This window comes from Clinocottus analis, unplaced genomic scaffold, assembly GCF_023055335.1.
Source record: "Clinocottus analis isolate CAN_PGR_092001 unplaced genomic scaffold, fCliAna1.0.p SCAF_22, whole genome shotgun sequence".
Taxonomy (NCBI): Eukaryota; Metazoa; Chordata; class Actinopteri; order Perciformes; family Cottidae; genus Clinocottus; species Clinocottus analis.
The window spans coordinates 4,888,490-4,902,906 of NW_027175954.1; the positions used below are offsets into that span (position 1 = coordinate 4,888,490).

Below are 14,417 nucleotides of genomic sequence, written 5' to 3' on the forward strand. Positions count from 1 at the left end.
GATTGGTGAGGAAAGAAAATAGCATCCTTTCTGTAAAGTTTTTTTTCACCTTACTTCTTCTGTGAAAACAGCTTATCCCAGACTGTTTCTGACACTGGTTAAGCACTAACATAAAAGTAAATGTAGTGTGAAGACACTTCTCGTCATGCAAGAATACAGAAGTGTGTGTGATGGGGCCGGAACAAATAGGATGCGTTAAAACTCACAAATCTTCTGCAAGTATGCATCCTGGCCCGACATGGCTCCTATTCTGATTATTACAGATGTATTGCAGCAGACAAAATACTTTATTTTTACATTGCATAAATTTGCATGATGTATTCTGGATAAATCGAGTAGTTTTTGCTTGAAAAATGTAATTCTTGCTCAACCTTTTATGCATAAAGGTTCTGCCACTAAAATGCACATTCCTTCCAAAACATCCTTCCAAACATCTTTTTTTCGAAACAATATATATGAACCTGGGCATATTGTTTCGGAATATATTTCAAGTGGTCCAGACAAGCCAGAGTGTGTGAGCTCAGTTCAGGCTTCCCTGGTGATTTTGGCCAGCTCTATAGAAACAAAGCCTCTAGTGGAGTCTTATTGATTGAGTCAGTCCTTCAGTTGCAAGTACCGCTGAGTCATTCATCCCGGATGTAAAATCCGGATTGTCACCATCACTTCTAAAGCTGGCATTCCCCATTATTACAGTCGCATGTTCTAACATCTTTTCTCAGCGAAAACTAGCCAGCGCTATATTTATCTCACCCGTCCAGCTTTATATAGGTCAAGAATCCCATCTGCACTTGCTACACTCCAAGGCTGCAGCGTTTATGTTGTCTGTGGAAGATCTTGCCACTTAGTTTTCTCTGTACCGTTTTAAGGACTAATCATCTGTGGACAAAATCCAGTGCAAACACCAAAAAAGAACTCCGGTGCCGTTGTATATTTTTTGTTTCCTACAGTTGAGAAAAAAAAAAACCTTGTGAGGGGAAAAGACAATGTCAGGTGTTTCCCTCTGTGAGGCTTCCTCCAGAGAAAACTGCCTGACGGCCACAGAAGTATTGCTGCTTTGAAGTTTTTTTTGATGAACTTTTCCCACCCACAGGCTGTTAAATCCACACTTTTGAACATGTGTTGCACTTGTCCTTCCTTTGGCCTCAGTGTGTGGGTATTACCTTCTTTAGGTTCACAAAGCAGCAGAAAGAGGGCATTTGCTTGGTCACTTTTACTCTTCTACTTCGTCAAGTCTTCTCCTCAACTTCCCAAGGTGTGCTCTGTGCCCAGCAAAAACAAGTCTCAACTTGTATTTACAAGGAGAAAACAACTACTGTATCTCATATAATGCATCTTAAAACGTACCATCTGTTCCTGTCTTCTATTTAAAGTAGCAGGGCAAAATGCTAATAATGGTTATTGTGAAACAATGGTCCTCAGGTTTGTGCTTCATAGCAACACAAACTTATGTTCAGTTCAACCACCAGGCTGGAAATGTATTCAGTCACTATGACTTCCTTTTGAGTGGGGTGGTTTATGGGTGAATAGTACTTGTAAATCTAAAATTCAACATAATCCCAACTGTCACTTTTAAGCCAAAAATATTAAGACATTTTCCTCAAGGACCTTGTGGATATCTGTTTCTCGTTGAAATGAAGGATGGCCTAATCCTCATTGTAAGAGTTGACAGAGTGCTTGTCAGATCTGGAATACAAACCGTAATATAGACAAACCCCTCATAAAATGTTGAATTTCTCCTCCCTTATGTGTCTGTTGTTATATTTGGAATAGCCAGTGTATTTTCATTCCGAGGACAAAATTGGTCCAACATAAGTTCACAACTCATTGAACCTTGAAATGTTCTAACTGAACCATATTGTGTTCGGGGTAATCCTTAGGAGATAACATATTATTCATTTGCTCTCAAATTGTCTCTAATCAAATAATGTTTTTATTCCTAAAAAAGAAGTAAATGTAAGATATGTCACACAGTCGGAGACTTGTATTTCATGCAAATTATTTATTGACTCTTGTTTGAGCAGTGGCTGTATGGTACTGAGGAAACGCACTTAACACAAATGGCGCATACATCAGAGGCCTCTCAGGCCAGCAGGGTGGAGATGAGTTGTTTTGAACAGTACACTGCATCTTTCTACATTGGACCTATGATAACCTTCGCCCAATGTCGGATGGGATCGGCTCCAGCGCCCCGTGACCTTAAATAGGATCAGCGGTTGGATAATGGAATGGAATGAAATCCTCCTACATTGGAAAATGTGTTTGTAAATTGCGAACAGAGCTTTCAAAATAAAATAACTGTTAAATGTAAATTTTAACTGATAGCCAATTATTTTTTTAACTGTGCCAAATTATTAGCAGCCATTTTAAACACATTATTTGTGTCACTTTAACAAAGCTGTCTGATTAACTGTTGTCATAAAAGAGATCCTGAGCCAATTAGATTTTTAAAAAAGAAAAACGATCGCTTGCAGGCAAAGTACAATCTGCAGATTTGTTTCCCTGCCAACTCTAACAGACGGAAAGAGATGGTCGGAGGAGGGGAGGGAGGGAAGGTTTAGACGGGTTTCTTTTTCATCCACAGCTCTCGGCAGAACCTTTAAACTTAATTCAGGGTCAGTTAGTATGCATCGTAAAAGACTGTCGTTTCCAAAATAAGAAAGTTTGTGTCATTGCAGATCAGTCATTCTGTCAAAAAGTTAACGTGTCTGCCCTTTTCTTTGCATGATTTTTACAAGAATTAATGAAATAAAGCAGCAATGCGGCCATCCCCTCGCTCGGATGAGTTGCTGAAGAATACTTTTCCTCACAGACACAGATGTAAAAAGATTTATTTGAGCAGGTGCTGAGTTTAAGTTTGGCCTCAAATCAAAAGAATAACAATATATCTCTCAAAGGCATAGATCAATTTTCTTAAAGCAATTCTAACAAAGTCTTCTCCGTCTGTTTAAATGAAGAGTTTCATTAGTGGATTGAGGAAGAGCAATCTAAAGAGTAGAGGGCCACTTTAACCCCAAAGGTTTGCATAGGGATGACTATCACTGAATGTGACGCATGTTAATCTCCATTTCCTCGATTATGTGTGGGCCACTGTCGGTACAAACTGTTTGTTCAAAGTCAGGGTGACTTTCTTTTACCGTGCTCAAGTCCTCTGTTGCACAGAGAAGCAGAGGGAGGGAGAGAGAGAGAGAGAGAGAGATGATGAGGAATAGGGGGAAACAGAAAGATGAGCAGAGGAGTAAACACGGAGACAGGTGTCTGGCAAGGGACAATGATTAGATTTATAAACCAAGCAATGTTATTTTCTCTGCTCGGGGACTCCTGTAAGACATTGAGCGCTAACTGAAGCTCCCAGCGCCCCACTGCAGAGACACTTGTCCCCTCTTCTCCCTCCTTGAAAACCCAATCCTCCTTTCTTGTATTCCCTCACATTCCTCCGTGCCTCTCAGCTCAGCATCTCTTCTTCCCTTTCCTCTTTTCCCCTGGGCGCGATTATGTTTTCTCCCTTGAGGCCGACGAAGATGGATCGGCCTTGAAAGCATCCTTTGTGCTTCCGTCACCTTCCTTGTGTTTTCTCCTCCTCAGTCAGGGGTGTGTCTCTCCAGACCGCTGGCTGGCACATAATTCATTGTGCAATTCACTTCCAGCTGGAGTGGAACTGAGCACATTAGAGATGGGTCTGCTAAGGTGATCAGACTTGCTTGTGTGATGGCCAGGGACCATTTTTCTTCATTTGGGAGCATCTGTCATGCTGTCAATACTATAGATTTTCTATCAGCTCCTTAATTATGGCTCTATGATTGGGACCGTTATTGGTCGGGCTCCCTGATATGAAAACTCTAGTATCAATTCTGTGTCTGTCAGGGCACACAGCCCGGGTTATTAGCCAGCCATTTGAACAGTTATACGAAATATTCCTTCCTCCCCTTTCAGCGTACAGCTGGAGCAGGATCGGCTTTATTCAGCTCGCATACTCCTGCAAAATCTGTCAGAATAAGAAATCGCCGCAGTACAAGCAACCATGTCCCGATTCCAGCTTTCTAACTTCTCAACCTGTTCGAGGCTCAAAATAAGCTTATTAGGTTTGGAGAGTTTGGAGGCCCAATGTAGAGATGAATATTATTCAGGCCCATGGAGGGGTAGTGGCTGGAGGAAAACATAATTTCACAAAACAGACGTTTTGCTCAACAGATTAAATGACGAGGCTAACGCAATGTAAATCTTATTCTCTCTTCCTGTCTCCCTCTAGGTCATCTGATGGCGTGTGCGCAGCAGGAACAGTGGTGGTGAATCGTCTGAAGATGGGGGAGATGGAGGAGGTGGACGTAGACCACATCACCACCGAGATACCATCACACAAGGTAAAACAGCAGGGTGATGACACAAAGCAGGAGTCTCCAGGCTCCAGAGGCCCAGCGCTAATGCCAGGATTAGACTGGCACTGCTCAAGTCCTTCAATGAGATTAAATGGACTTCAGCAAACCCTAATGGGGATTTAGAGGATGTGTGTGTGTGTGCGTGTAATGTCTGTGTCTGTGACTACGTTAGTTTTTTCTTTCTGTCATATAAAGAACAGATTAAAAAGAGACTGATCAAATTAGCATCCTGACCCTCACACCCTGTTTGGGATTGGGTAGCCAGTCCTGCAGCCTTCATTCATCTGACCAAGTGGCAGCTTTGGCGCCGTCGCCACCCCCATCTCCAGTCTAATCGCATACAATACATACCGATTAACTCGGTTCTGAAGTGACTTACATAGTCAGTGTAGAGAAAGCGGACAAAAGAGTATTCTACAACAACAAAACGAAGATTGTGTCATCCGAATGGGCTGCCACTACACCAGAAATGAAGTTGTATGTACTCTGATTTAATTTCCTGTACATTCTTTACATTCTGTACATTTGTCAAGTGTGGTTGTGTGCTGTAGATCCAGAGTCTGGTATTAAAAAGTAAAGAAGGAGCTGTCATGATTTTTCTGATCTGTAAAGGGGAACATTCAGATTTCCTCTCACCACAGCACAGCTCTGCAAGACAGCCCATATACTTGGAGTGCTTGCATGCTTTTGATTTGTTGTTTTGTATGTGTGTGTGTGTTTATGTGTGTGAATCACTGTCTTATATAATTGACCAAGGGCTTCTACATGGCTGACTGGCTTTCGGTTCTGCCAACCCCTGTTGCTGGTGCAGGGAGGTTCCCTGCTAGGCTCCAGAGTGTCACTGACAATCTGCCCATGTCGCCTTGATGAATGTGTTGCCTAGTGCATGTGTGTGTGTGTGTGTGTGTTAGTGTGTCTGTGTGTTGTCACAGCACATTTTCCCTTGTGCGTTGTTACTTTTAGAAGATGAGGGCAGGAAAGAGGGAAGGAATATGACAAACAAGACTCACTTGTGGGCACAGTCTGGTTCAGTTACCTTAATTGCGTGTGGGTGCGTGTGTGTGTGTGTGTGTGTGTGTGTGGGTGTGGGTGTGGGTGCGCGTGCGTGCGTGCGTCAGGATGGGAGGCACTTGTTTGATCGTTTCCTGTCATTGTTTGTGTTGTCTCATGAATATCCCGCTGACCACACAAAATCAGCTGGAACAAGAAAGAGGCTGCAGTCACCTTTGATCTGATCTCTTTACATATTTTAGTCATCAAAGAGCCATTGAACACATGCTGCCTACAATTACATTGGGACTCCTTTTCGCAGCTGTGGCTAATTGTGCATACTTTTCATTGTCTGAGACCTTACTTGCATGCTTACTAAAATGTCCAGACTGTGCGGGTGTGTGTGTGTGTGTGTGTGATCATGGGTGTTGGGTTGGGTGTCTATTTTACTTAGGATCAGTTTCTAAGCTAAGAGAGGTGATGGATTGTTCCGAGCAGTCATTAAAGTCCTTTTCTGGGGACAGGTTGGGCTGTCTGGCTGCGTTAAATGGTTCATCAGACAGGGCAGAGCTGACACACTGCGAGCAAAAAAAAAATTGTTAGTTGTCACTATTGCTTTGATGAGGAGTTCCAGATTTAATGCATCAAGAGGCATTGAAGGTTTTTAGTATCAAAGTCCTCGCAGGGGTTGTGTAACCAGGCGTTAACCTCCGGTTCAGCTGAGTTCAAACCAATGTGGAAGTGCCTTAAAACTCTTCTCCCTACTATCCAGCAGGGGGCGATTCCACTGGAAGTCTATGAGACTTGATTTATTACCCCAGTAAACTTTGTAAACATGACTTTATGGTTTCAGTCGCTCAAGTCTTGTTCAATACAGCATGAATTTTATGTTGTAAATTATGGTCCATTTAGAGTAAAATAGACCATAAAGCAGAGTTTGCTTTAGGGCAGGCTGCTTATTGTGATTGACAGGTTCCTGCCGCTACCAGAGCCGTATATGTCTCTATGGCACTTCTCTGCCATCCAAATATGGTAACTTCTGTTTATTGTTTAAAAAAACAACAACAATAACATGGCAACGGCCGTATTCCAAGATGTTGCTTCAGTCTTTGAACACAATATCATGTCTGTAGCCGTTTAATGAACGTTTGAGATTTACATTCAAACCAGAAACTAAGTTTAACAAGATCATTTTAACCTTTGCTTGGGTTTGGAAAACTGCCTTTGATTGAAAGTCTTCAAAACTAAAATCAAATATTCCAGTATTTTCACTATATATATATATATATATATATATATATATATATATATATATATATATATATATATATATATATATATATGCATATATATATATATATATATATATATATATATATATATATATATATATATATATATATATATATATATATATATATATATGCATATATATATATATATATATATATATATATATATATATATATATATATATATATATAATATGTGGAAGGATTTTCTGCTATATATAATAGTTATTCCACTGGTAGGAAATGGCTATTTTGCCCAGGGCACATTGCATTTGAAACATTTAAACGGTGTCGCTTCCATCTGTATTTAATCAGGTGAGGTTAAATCCAGAGCAGACGAAACTGTTTCTTTTTAATGATTATGATTTGGTATCCTGTGGTTATTTTTGACAAGCAGCATATTGTATTGGCCATGTCGCTTTAATGAATGTGTTACGCTCTGTGTTGAAATGTACTAATGGAGGGTTTAACGAACTATTTGGTGAGTTGATACAACCTGAAATGTGGATGGCGGTAATAAATGATCAACCTACTTCATTTAGTGAAGTCACACCAGTGGGTTTCATTCAGCTAAAAAATTAGCTTTGCAACAGCAGCCGTTTGCTGTGTAGCACCAGGGGTCCAATATTTAAACCTAGTCTTTGTCATGTGCATACAGCACAGACAGATTGTTTCATTGAAATAAAATGGCATTATTCTAGTGACTCAAACAAAAGCCAAGAAAAAAACTATTTCACACATAAAAACATTCATGCTTAATATTTGTCATTTTTAAATGTTCAGTGAAATGGGTTTGATCTCCATTGTACATGACAGGTAAAAGTTATGATGAAAGTCCTTTTATTATAATAAATCTTCTCTATTTCTCTCCTTCTGTTCTTTTCCATTCCAGTGTCCCTTGGTGTGTGAGTCTGCGTCCCATGCCTGCATCGACCGGGAAAATAACCCGCTGACAGGTCCAGGTATGAATTACATCTTAAACTCTCGTAATTTCACTCTTCATTGCTGAATGATGTGGCAGTCAATGAAAAGAAAAGACAGAAACATGATCTCTCATTTCCTTTTCTTTCTATTCTTTTTGTCTTTTCTTTTTTGCACTCGGAATAAAATAAGTCATTTTTATAAGAAGACAAATAGTAAAAACGTACTATAATTGCCTCATAGGAAGCCTTGAAATAAGAACCCTCCAGGTTTCTTGAGGACTAACTGAAGACCAGCTCAGGATGCTCTGCTAGCTGCTTGAGGTTAACACAGAAAGATATCGAGAGAATTGTTGAGAGAAAACGAAAGGCATGTAGACAGAAATGGTCAAAGTTCTGCTGTGTTGAAACTTTAAAGCCCTTGTTCAGAGGACACTTTTCACACATTTGCACCCCATGCATTCATTTGTTCAGCACATGAATGTCCTCTCTTATCTAAATTCCCACCACCTCCCTGAGGTTCTGAGCAGCCTCACGCCTGTTGTCATGGTGTCATCGTCATTACTGTTTCTACGGAGATTAGCAAGGGAAATGAAGCCATGTTTGTAGGTGCACATCTGCAGCCCGTCAAAACAATACCCTCCCCGCAGACCCCCACCAGATTGAGTAATGCAATTTGGTCTTACACTTTTATTACCTTTCAAATTGTGCATGCAGAGAGCAGCGAGAGTGGGGAGCCCACACACAGCATGTCTCGGGAAGTCATCTTCTTAAGAGGTGTCGCAAAGGAAAACAGAAGCACCTGATTGGTGGTCAGATTAGTGCGGTGGCAGGCAGGAGTTCAGGGGTTAATCTGCTTCTCTGACGGAGGTGGAAATCAGCAACTGTCGCTCTTCCGATTAAGGTCGTGCCTCACGCCCGTTCTCTTCATATGGCCCTTGCTCCCCATTTATTTTTGTGATCCATTACACTTTCTCTAATCCCCATGCCAACAATGTCTGAATATCCCATTTAATTTAGTTGCCGTTCTGAATCCTTTCTGGGGTGATTACAGGCTTAACCTTAATCATCATTAATTTCAACATCAACTTCAGCAGCGTAGAAAAGTAAAAATAAGCCTCTCTTTGGCATTTGGCTAACAGTTATGGTCCTTTGGAAAAGCTCTAATTGTCTGCATATAACTGTGTTTGTAGTGTATCCACACAATATTGTTTGCGTACTATGATGTAACAAACAAACAAAATTAGCCTTTTAAACAATATATCTTCAAAATGTTATATACGCAAAAACAATGACAGAAAATGGTCAGAAGTGTCTTAAGATGTTCTCTGTTATGCTATTATATTTTTATTTTTGAATTCCTGAGTAATGACTCGGTCACTTGGAGAGGATTTTGGGAAAAGGACAACGTTAGGCCATAGCGGTGTACAGTTCAGTGTGAAGGGTTTGTTCGAGGGAGCGTTCTCTGTGCTGTCAGCATGGCAGAAGTGTGGCTCGACTTTTTGGAGTTAAAGTGAAAATATTTTACTGGTGCCATGCATGTGTGACTGCCTAGAGCGAGTAGTAGAAGTTTTACCCCGGGTGCTTCAGCTCCGACTTACTGAGCTACTTCCTTTATGACTGCAGCTCTGGAAACGGAAAGGAGTGGTAAACACTGTTCAAGGCAGACGGCTTTCTTGCCCTTTGCTGCCAGCATGCAGATAAGAGCATTAGAGCTGTTTTTCGTTTCCATCCTTTGATTGATGCTATTAGCCACTCTCTGCAAAAAAAAAAACTGAAGAAGATGGGGCTGAATCCAAATAGGTTTTGATGGGAGAGCTGGGTTGTGGGGAGTGAGTCAACTCTGACCGAATGTTGTACAATAAACAAACTTTTCAAATGGAAATAGAAGAAAAACGATCACCCGGACAAGGTCTCTCTGTTTTATTCAGTATTCTAGTCTGCAGCGCTGTCACTGAATTAGAAAGAGAGAAAGAAAAAGGCCCTTGGAAGATGATAAACACATTATCTTTGACAGACAGTTATCGATTATTAAATTTAATGTGTGCATCATACCTCATGTGACTCATGAAGAGCTTCTGTCAATAGCTTCCTTGAGGTTGCCAGCTGTCAACATTGCTTAGATCGTAGAATTTCAAAAGTTGAAATTATCTTTGATGAGATGATGAGAATGTGTTGTATTTTCTGCTTTGTCAGGTGGTGCAATATACCTTTCTTCCTTCCCTTTGTCTCCCTCTCTCAGTGTTCAAGAATCCAATATGCAAGGTGTACAGATTTCAAACAGCGGACAGCAAGTGGATGCTTGTGCGAGAACAAATGGAGGAGTGCACATTGTCCTTTAGCATCCCCAAGCAGCTGCTCTCACTGTATATTCAGGAGGACATGAGCAGGTAAGTCACTCTGAGCTCATACTTTTGATCCAGTTGATGTCACTGCCAGTTTTCTCGTTGCATCAGAAAGCCCATATCCTTGTTTGCATCAACTAGCCAATGGAGAACAATCAAAAGTTCAAAGTAAAACTCCAAACAGGTGTTACCTCATAATGTGTACAGTGAGTGTGTGTAGTTTCTGGATCGTCGTCGTTCCCGACCCAGTTCATCCTAAATGGTTGTTTAAAAGTTCCGCCTGTATTTGGAGAGCAATGATTTATTTACATCTATTTAACACTTCAAACGGGGCTGCGATGCCCATGTCTCCAGAACACGACAAACATTGTCTCTGTCAAACACGTGCTCATGCTTCTTCTGGTTCTCCCATGAAGCATTGCAAGAATGCTCTTTGAACAGCCTGCCACAAGTGCTGAATAGGACCAAAAAGCGTTGAAGTTTTACGCCTTAAGGTTTCAGTCCTGGTAAATTCTGTGACACAGCTGCCGGTTAATACTACAGGTCCCATAAATATGGGGGCAGCAAACACTCCTTGATCAGCCACTGTGTCAGAAATACAACAGAAAAGCTGGCAGCAGTACAGCCAAACAAGCTCAGGAAGGTCAGTTAGTAATGAAAATACTTTTTTACCGTCATGCCATGAGTAATTAAGGTCTGACTGTTTGCTCTGCGCAGTGCGAGTTGTTTTCCATACAATGCCAGGTTCAAGTAAAGTTGTTTACCTGGCTGAGGAGCCTGCAGCCCTTTATCTACCAGCTCACGGGAGCTTGTCCTTCTTGTTCCATTACTCCCCCTGGAATATAAAAGCGCTTATCAAAAAGATTATCGGTTTTTCGGATTAAGAAATCTATGAATAAATGTGTTTTGGCACATATGAAACTCCATCAAAACAGAGCCCAATAACATAACTGCAATTAAAGTCCAGTCCAGTTGATAGTATGTGAGCATACTGTGTGAGCATGAGGACAGGTGGGTAATAAGATCCCGTGGTCCCGTCCCTCAGGCGAGACCAGTGTTTGACAAGGCAGATCATTCCTCAACTAGCCTGTTGTCCCTGGCAACTCCTCCTCATCTATAACACACAAAGGCGTCCGTACATACACGCACAGACAGCTTCAGAGGATTTATCTATACCCTGTCAAGATTTTAGAGTCCCGTCCCTTTTGATGGACTACAATAGGACCATGATCCCATATGAATTGTGCATGGAATTACACATATGATGTTTGTCAATTCAAAAGACTGTGCAGACATCGCTTCTCTATAGGCATAAAAAGATGCAATTAGAGACGTTGGCGAATCAATCATGGGAGAATAGCTTGATTTGTAATCATAGTGTGCACCAAACTGATCATGCACAGTTCAAGGACACAATCACACTCTGAAACTTGCACACAAGTGTGTTTAAACCCTCCACCACACACATGCACATAGAAATAATCACACAGCCATTATCGACCGATTGATGAGACAAGCTTTAGTCTCAGTTTGCCTTTCGAACAGACGACGTGGTCACATTCCTAGACCCTGGTTCCCACTTTTCCAGCATCTCCTACCCTACTTTCTGTTTTAAATAGAAGATGATCTGTTCAGAAAACTGATCATTTGAATCACAAATATATTCACAGGACAATTATAGAATATTTATTAAATCTCTTATCTGTACAATGCAGCTCATGAGCACACAGCAGGATTCAACCTTGACTACCATATAGATTGTTTGTTCATTAATAGGCATGTGTACCGTATCTCCAGCTTGGTCGCTTAAGCACCTCTCTTATAATCCTCTTTAAATGTTGTCTTTCTCCACGGTGCCTCTCCATTTAGCCGATTCTGTCAGCCAGCCTCACACTGCTGCCTGCCTGCTCTCCGTGTTTTTTTAACGTTTCCGTTGGTGCTGCAAAGTTGTGAGTGCAGCGGCGGATGGTGGATGGCTTAGTTTTCTTCAACACTGTGATAATCTTGGATGTTTCTTCCTCGTGTTTGTCGGCTTTGATGTCTCCAGTCATGTATTAATCTAACATGAAGTCGGCTGATTGTTCTTCTTTCCTGCAGTGATGATGCTGAGACTCCTTGTGTTTGTGTGTGTGGTTGTAAAGAGTAATAAATGCATGTATAGTAAAGTGTCCGTGTGGGTGTCAATTTAACCCCCATTCATTAAGAGCTGCCTGGATTCTGATTAATGGAAAAAAGAATCATGTGCCCTTTTCCTGTTAATAAATAAGTACTGTGGAAGATCATATAGGTGACTTGTTGAAATCCGGCTTCATTATTTCCAATTGTTCGGTACATTCATCAGTATTATTGCCATTGGTGCTTGTTGGATGGGCCCGTTTTTTAGTTAGTTATTTTTCCAGAAAGAGCTGGAATGTTGGTAAATAAGTGTTTTATTTTAGCACTTTTTACCCCACACACAAAGTAAATCAAAATAAAAATGGCAATATAACACACCATGAAATGCAGCTGCCTAATTAAATAACAGGAAATGTGTTCTGTTGTACAAGTCATCTGTCCAAGTTAAGACATTTTTGTACTTGATTATTATACGTTTTTTTTAGTGCCTGCATAACTGATAAATGACTAAACGGTGCCAGCTACAGTATGTATTTTAATCAAAACGTAATCATTGTTGTATTGACTTTTTCATTTTTGGTATTTATAGTCCGTCTTCCCTTCTTTCTTCTCTTGTCGGATAATGTTTTCTGTCCACCTGTTTTTATTTGTTCTCCATTAAGTTATTTATTATCTCCTCCAGGAGCTAATGAGATCAGGTGTGTGTGCTTGTGTGTGTGTACGTGTGTGTGCCCACTTTTGTGTCTGTCCACAGCTGATCTGCATACTGCAGCACCTAACTGCATAATATTTTGAGTGCTTGTTTATGGCTTCATGCTCAAGCACCTCTCGTGGTTGCGGGAACTCACACGTTCTGAAAACACCTTTTATTGCCTGTTGGATACTGCCAGAGACACGGGTATCCGGAGTCTTTTCAATGGGCATCAACCTCATATTACACATGTATCGTCTAAAAAGTAGACATGAAGCTAAACAGAACTCTTCGAGTTGCAGTTATGCCAGCGGGACAAAGCTGCGGCGTGCGCCTGCACGGAGCTGGTGCACACAACTGCAGATAGAAATGAGAGCGCCTCTGTTGTGTGAGATGTGCAAATAAAAAACCTTTCTGATTCATTTGTCTGAGATTGAATGCACCTAATGTAGTTGTCTTAGACTTTCAAGGCCTTTTTCGTTCTCTCAGCCTCAAGAATATGTAACAGGCGTTCCCTGACAAACAGTAAAACTACTTTAATATACATATATATATATATATATATATATATATATATATATATATATATATATATATAGATATAGATATACATATATATATATATAGATAAGTATGTATGTATATATATATCTATATATATAGAGATATATAGATATATATAGATATATGTATACACACACACATGCAAAAAAATATATAAATATGAAAGTAAATAATATAATAATATATAAATATCATCAGTAAACAACCTGAGAAGATAACGGCTAATTCTCACCACATATAACCGCGTATAACTACCGTATCTTAATAATGGTACATTCAACAAAATCGATGGCCCCGTGTGAGTATTCAGTACAGTGCATTTAACAAGTTGGGTCATTTGGACCTTTTTAAATATTAATTTGTAATTTTAACTTTTCTTAACTGTACAATATTCAATATTACATTCACAATATTGTTTTCCCCACTCGGTAACGTCGGTAAGAAAATGAAATCGGATATTTTCTTATATAATAACACAATATATGGTGTTGGATGTAACACAAAAAACCTGAGTGGTGTTGTGACCTTTTTTTACATGCATATAGTTAATCAGTCTACACTTGCTCTTATCGCACCTTTCCCCAATCACACCTTTACTCTTTCCAGACAATAGACCACTGATTAAGGAGGTGATAGCGTATATCTCTACCCACTGCCTTATCACCCTCATTTAGCAAGCAGATATGTTTCCCTATTATTTTATCCATTATCTATCATTTAGGCTGAAATCATCCACCTTGACCTTCCCTCCAGACTTTCCTTTCGAAAATAACAGATCTCTCAGAAGACAATCGTCCACTTTGACACTTAGCAGTGTCTGTCAGGTATAGTTAGGGGGTAAGATCATTGTGAATAGTTGCAATCTCTTCAAGAGAATGGTAAGGATTGAGTGCCGTGTAATAGATGCTATATAAACACATGAGAACATCAACCATTGATTGGTTAAAATTGCCTAGCTATGGTATTAGGGGTCACTTCAACTGAACTGGGTATGCTGGATACAATGGCCCAATCCCAATACACACCTTGTCCTTCCTCACATAGCCCTGTGTCCCAATTTGGCCCAATCACGTCACTACTAGCTAGGAAATGCACTTCAATGCAGGTCACCTTCAACATGCATCAAA

General features: G+C 40.3%; 1 protein-coding gene across 5 annotated transcripts in view; it reads left to right on the forward strand.

The window, feature by feature from the left end:
* Positions 1–14,417, forward strand: part of inpp4b (inositol polyphosphate-4-phosphatase type II B) — a 114,195-nt gene that overhangs the window by 57,469 nt on the left and 42,309 nt on the right. For all 5 annotated transcript variants that reach the window (XM_068588802.1, XM_068588801.1, XM_068588803.1 and 2 more), the window contains 3 exons: positions 4,247–4,358; positions 7,548–7,617; positions 9,818–9,965. In XM_068588802.1, coding sequence (XP_068444903.1) covers positions 4,247–4,358; positions 7,548–7,617; positions 9,818–9,965 — 330 coding nt within the window. The remainder of the gene's footprint in view (positions 1–4,246; positions 4,359–7,547; positions 7,618–9,817; positions 9,966–14,417) is intronic.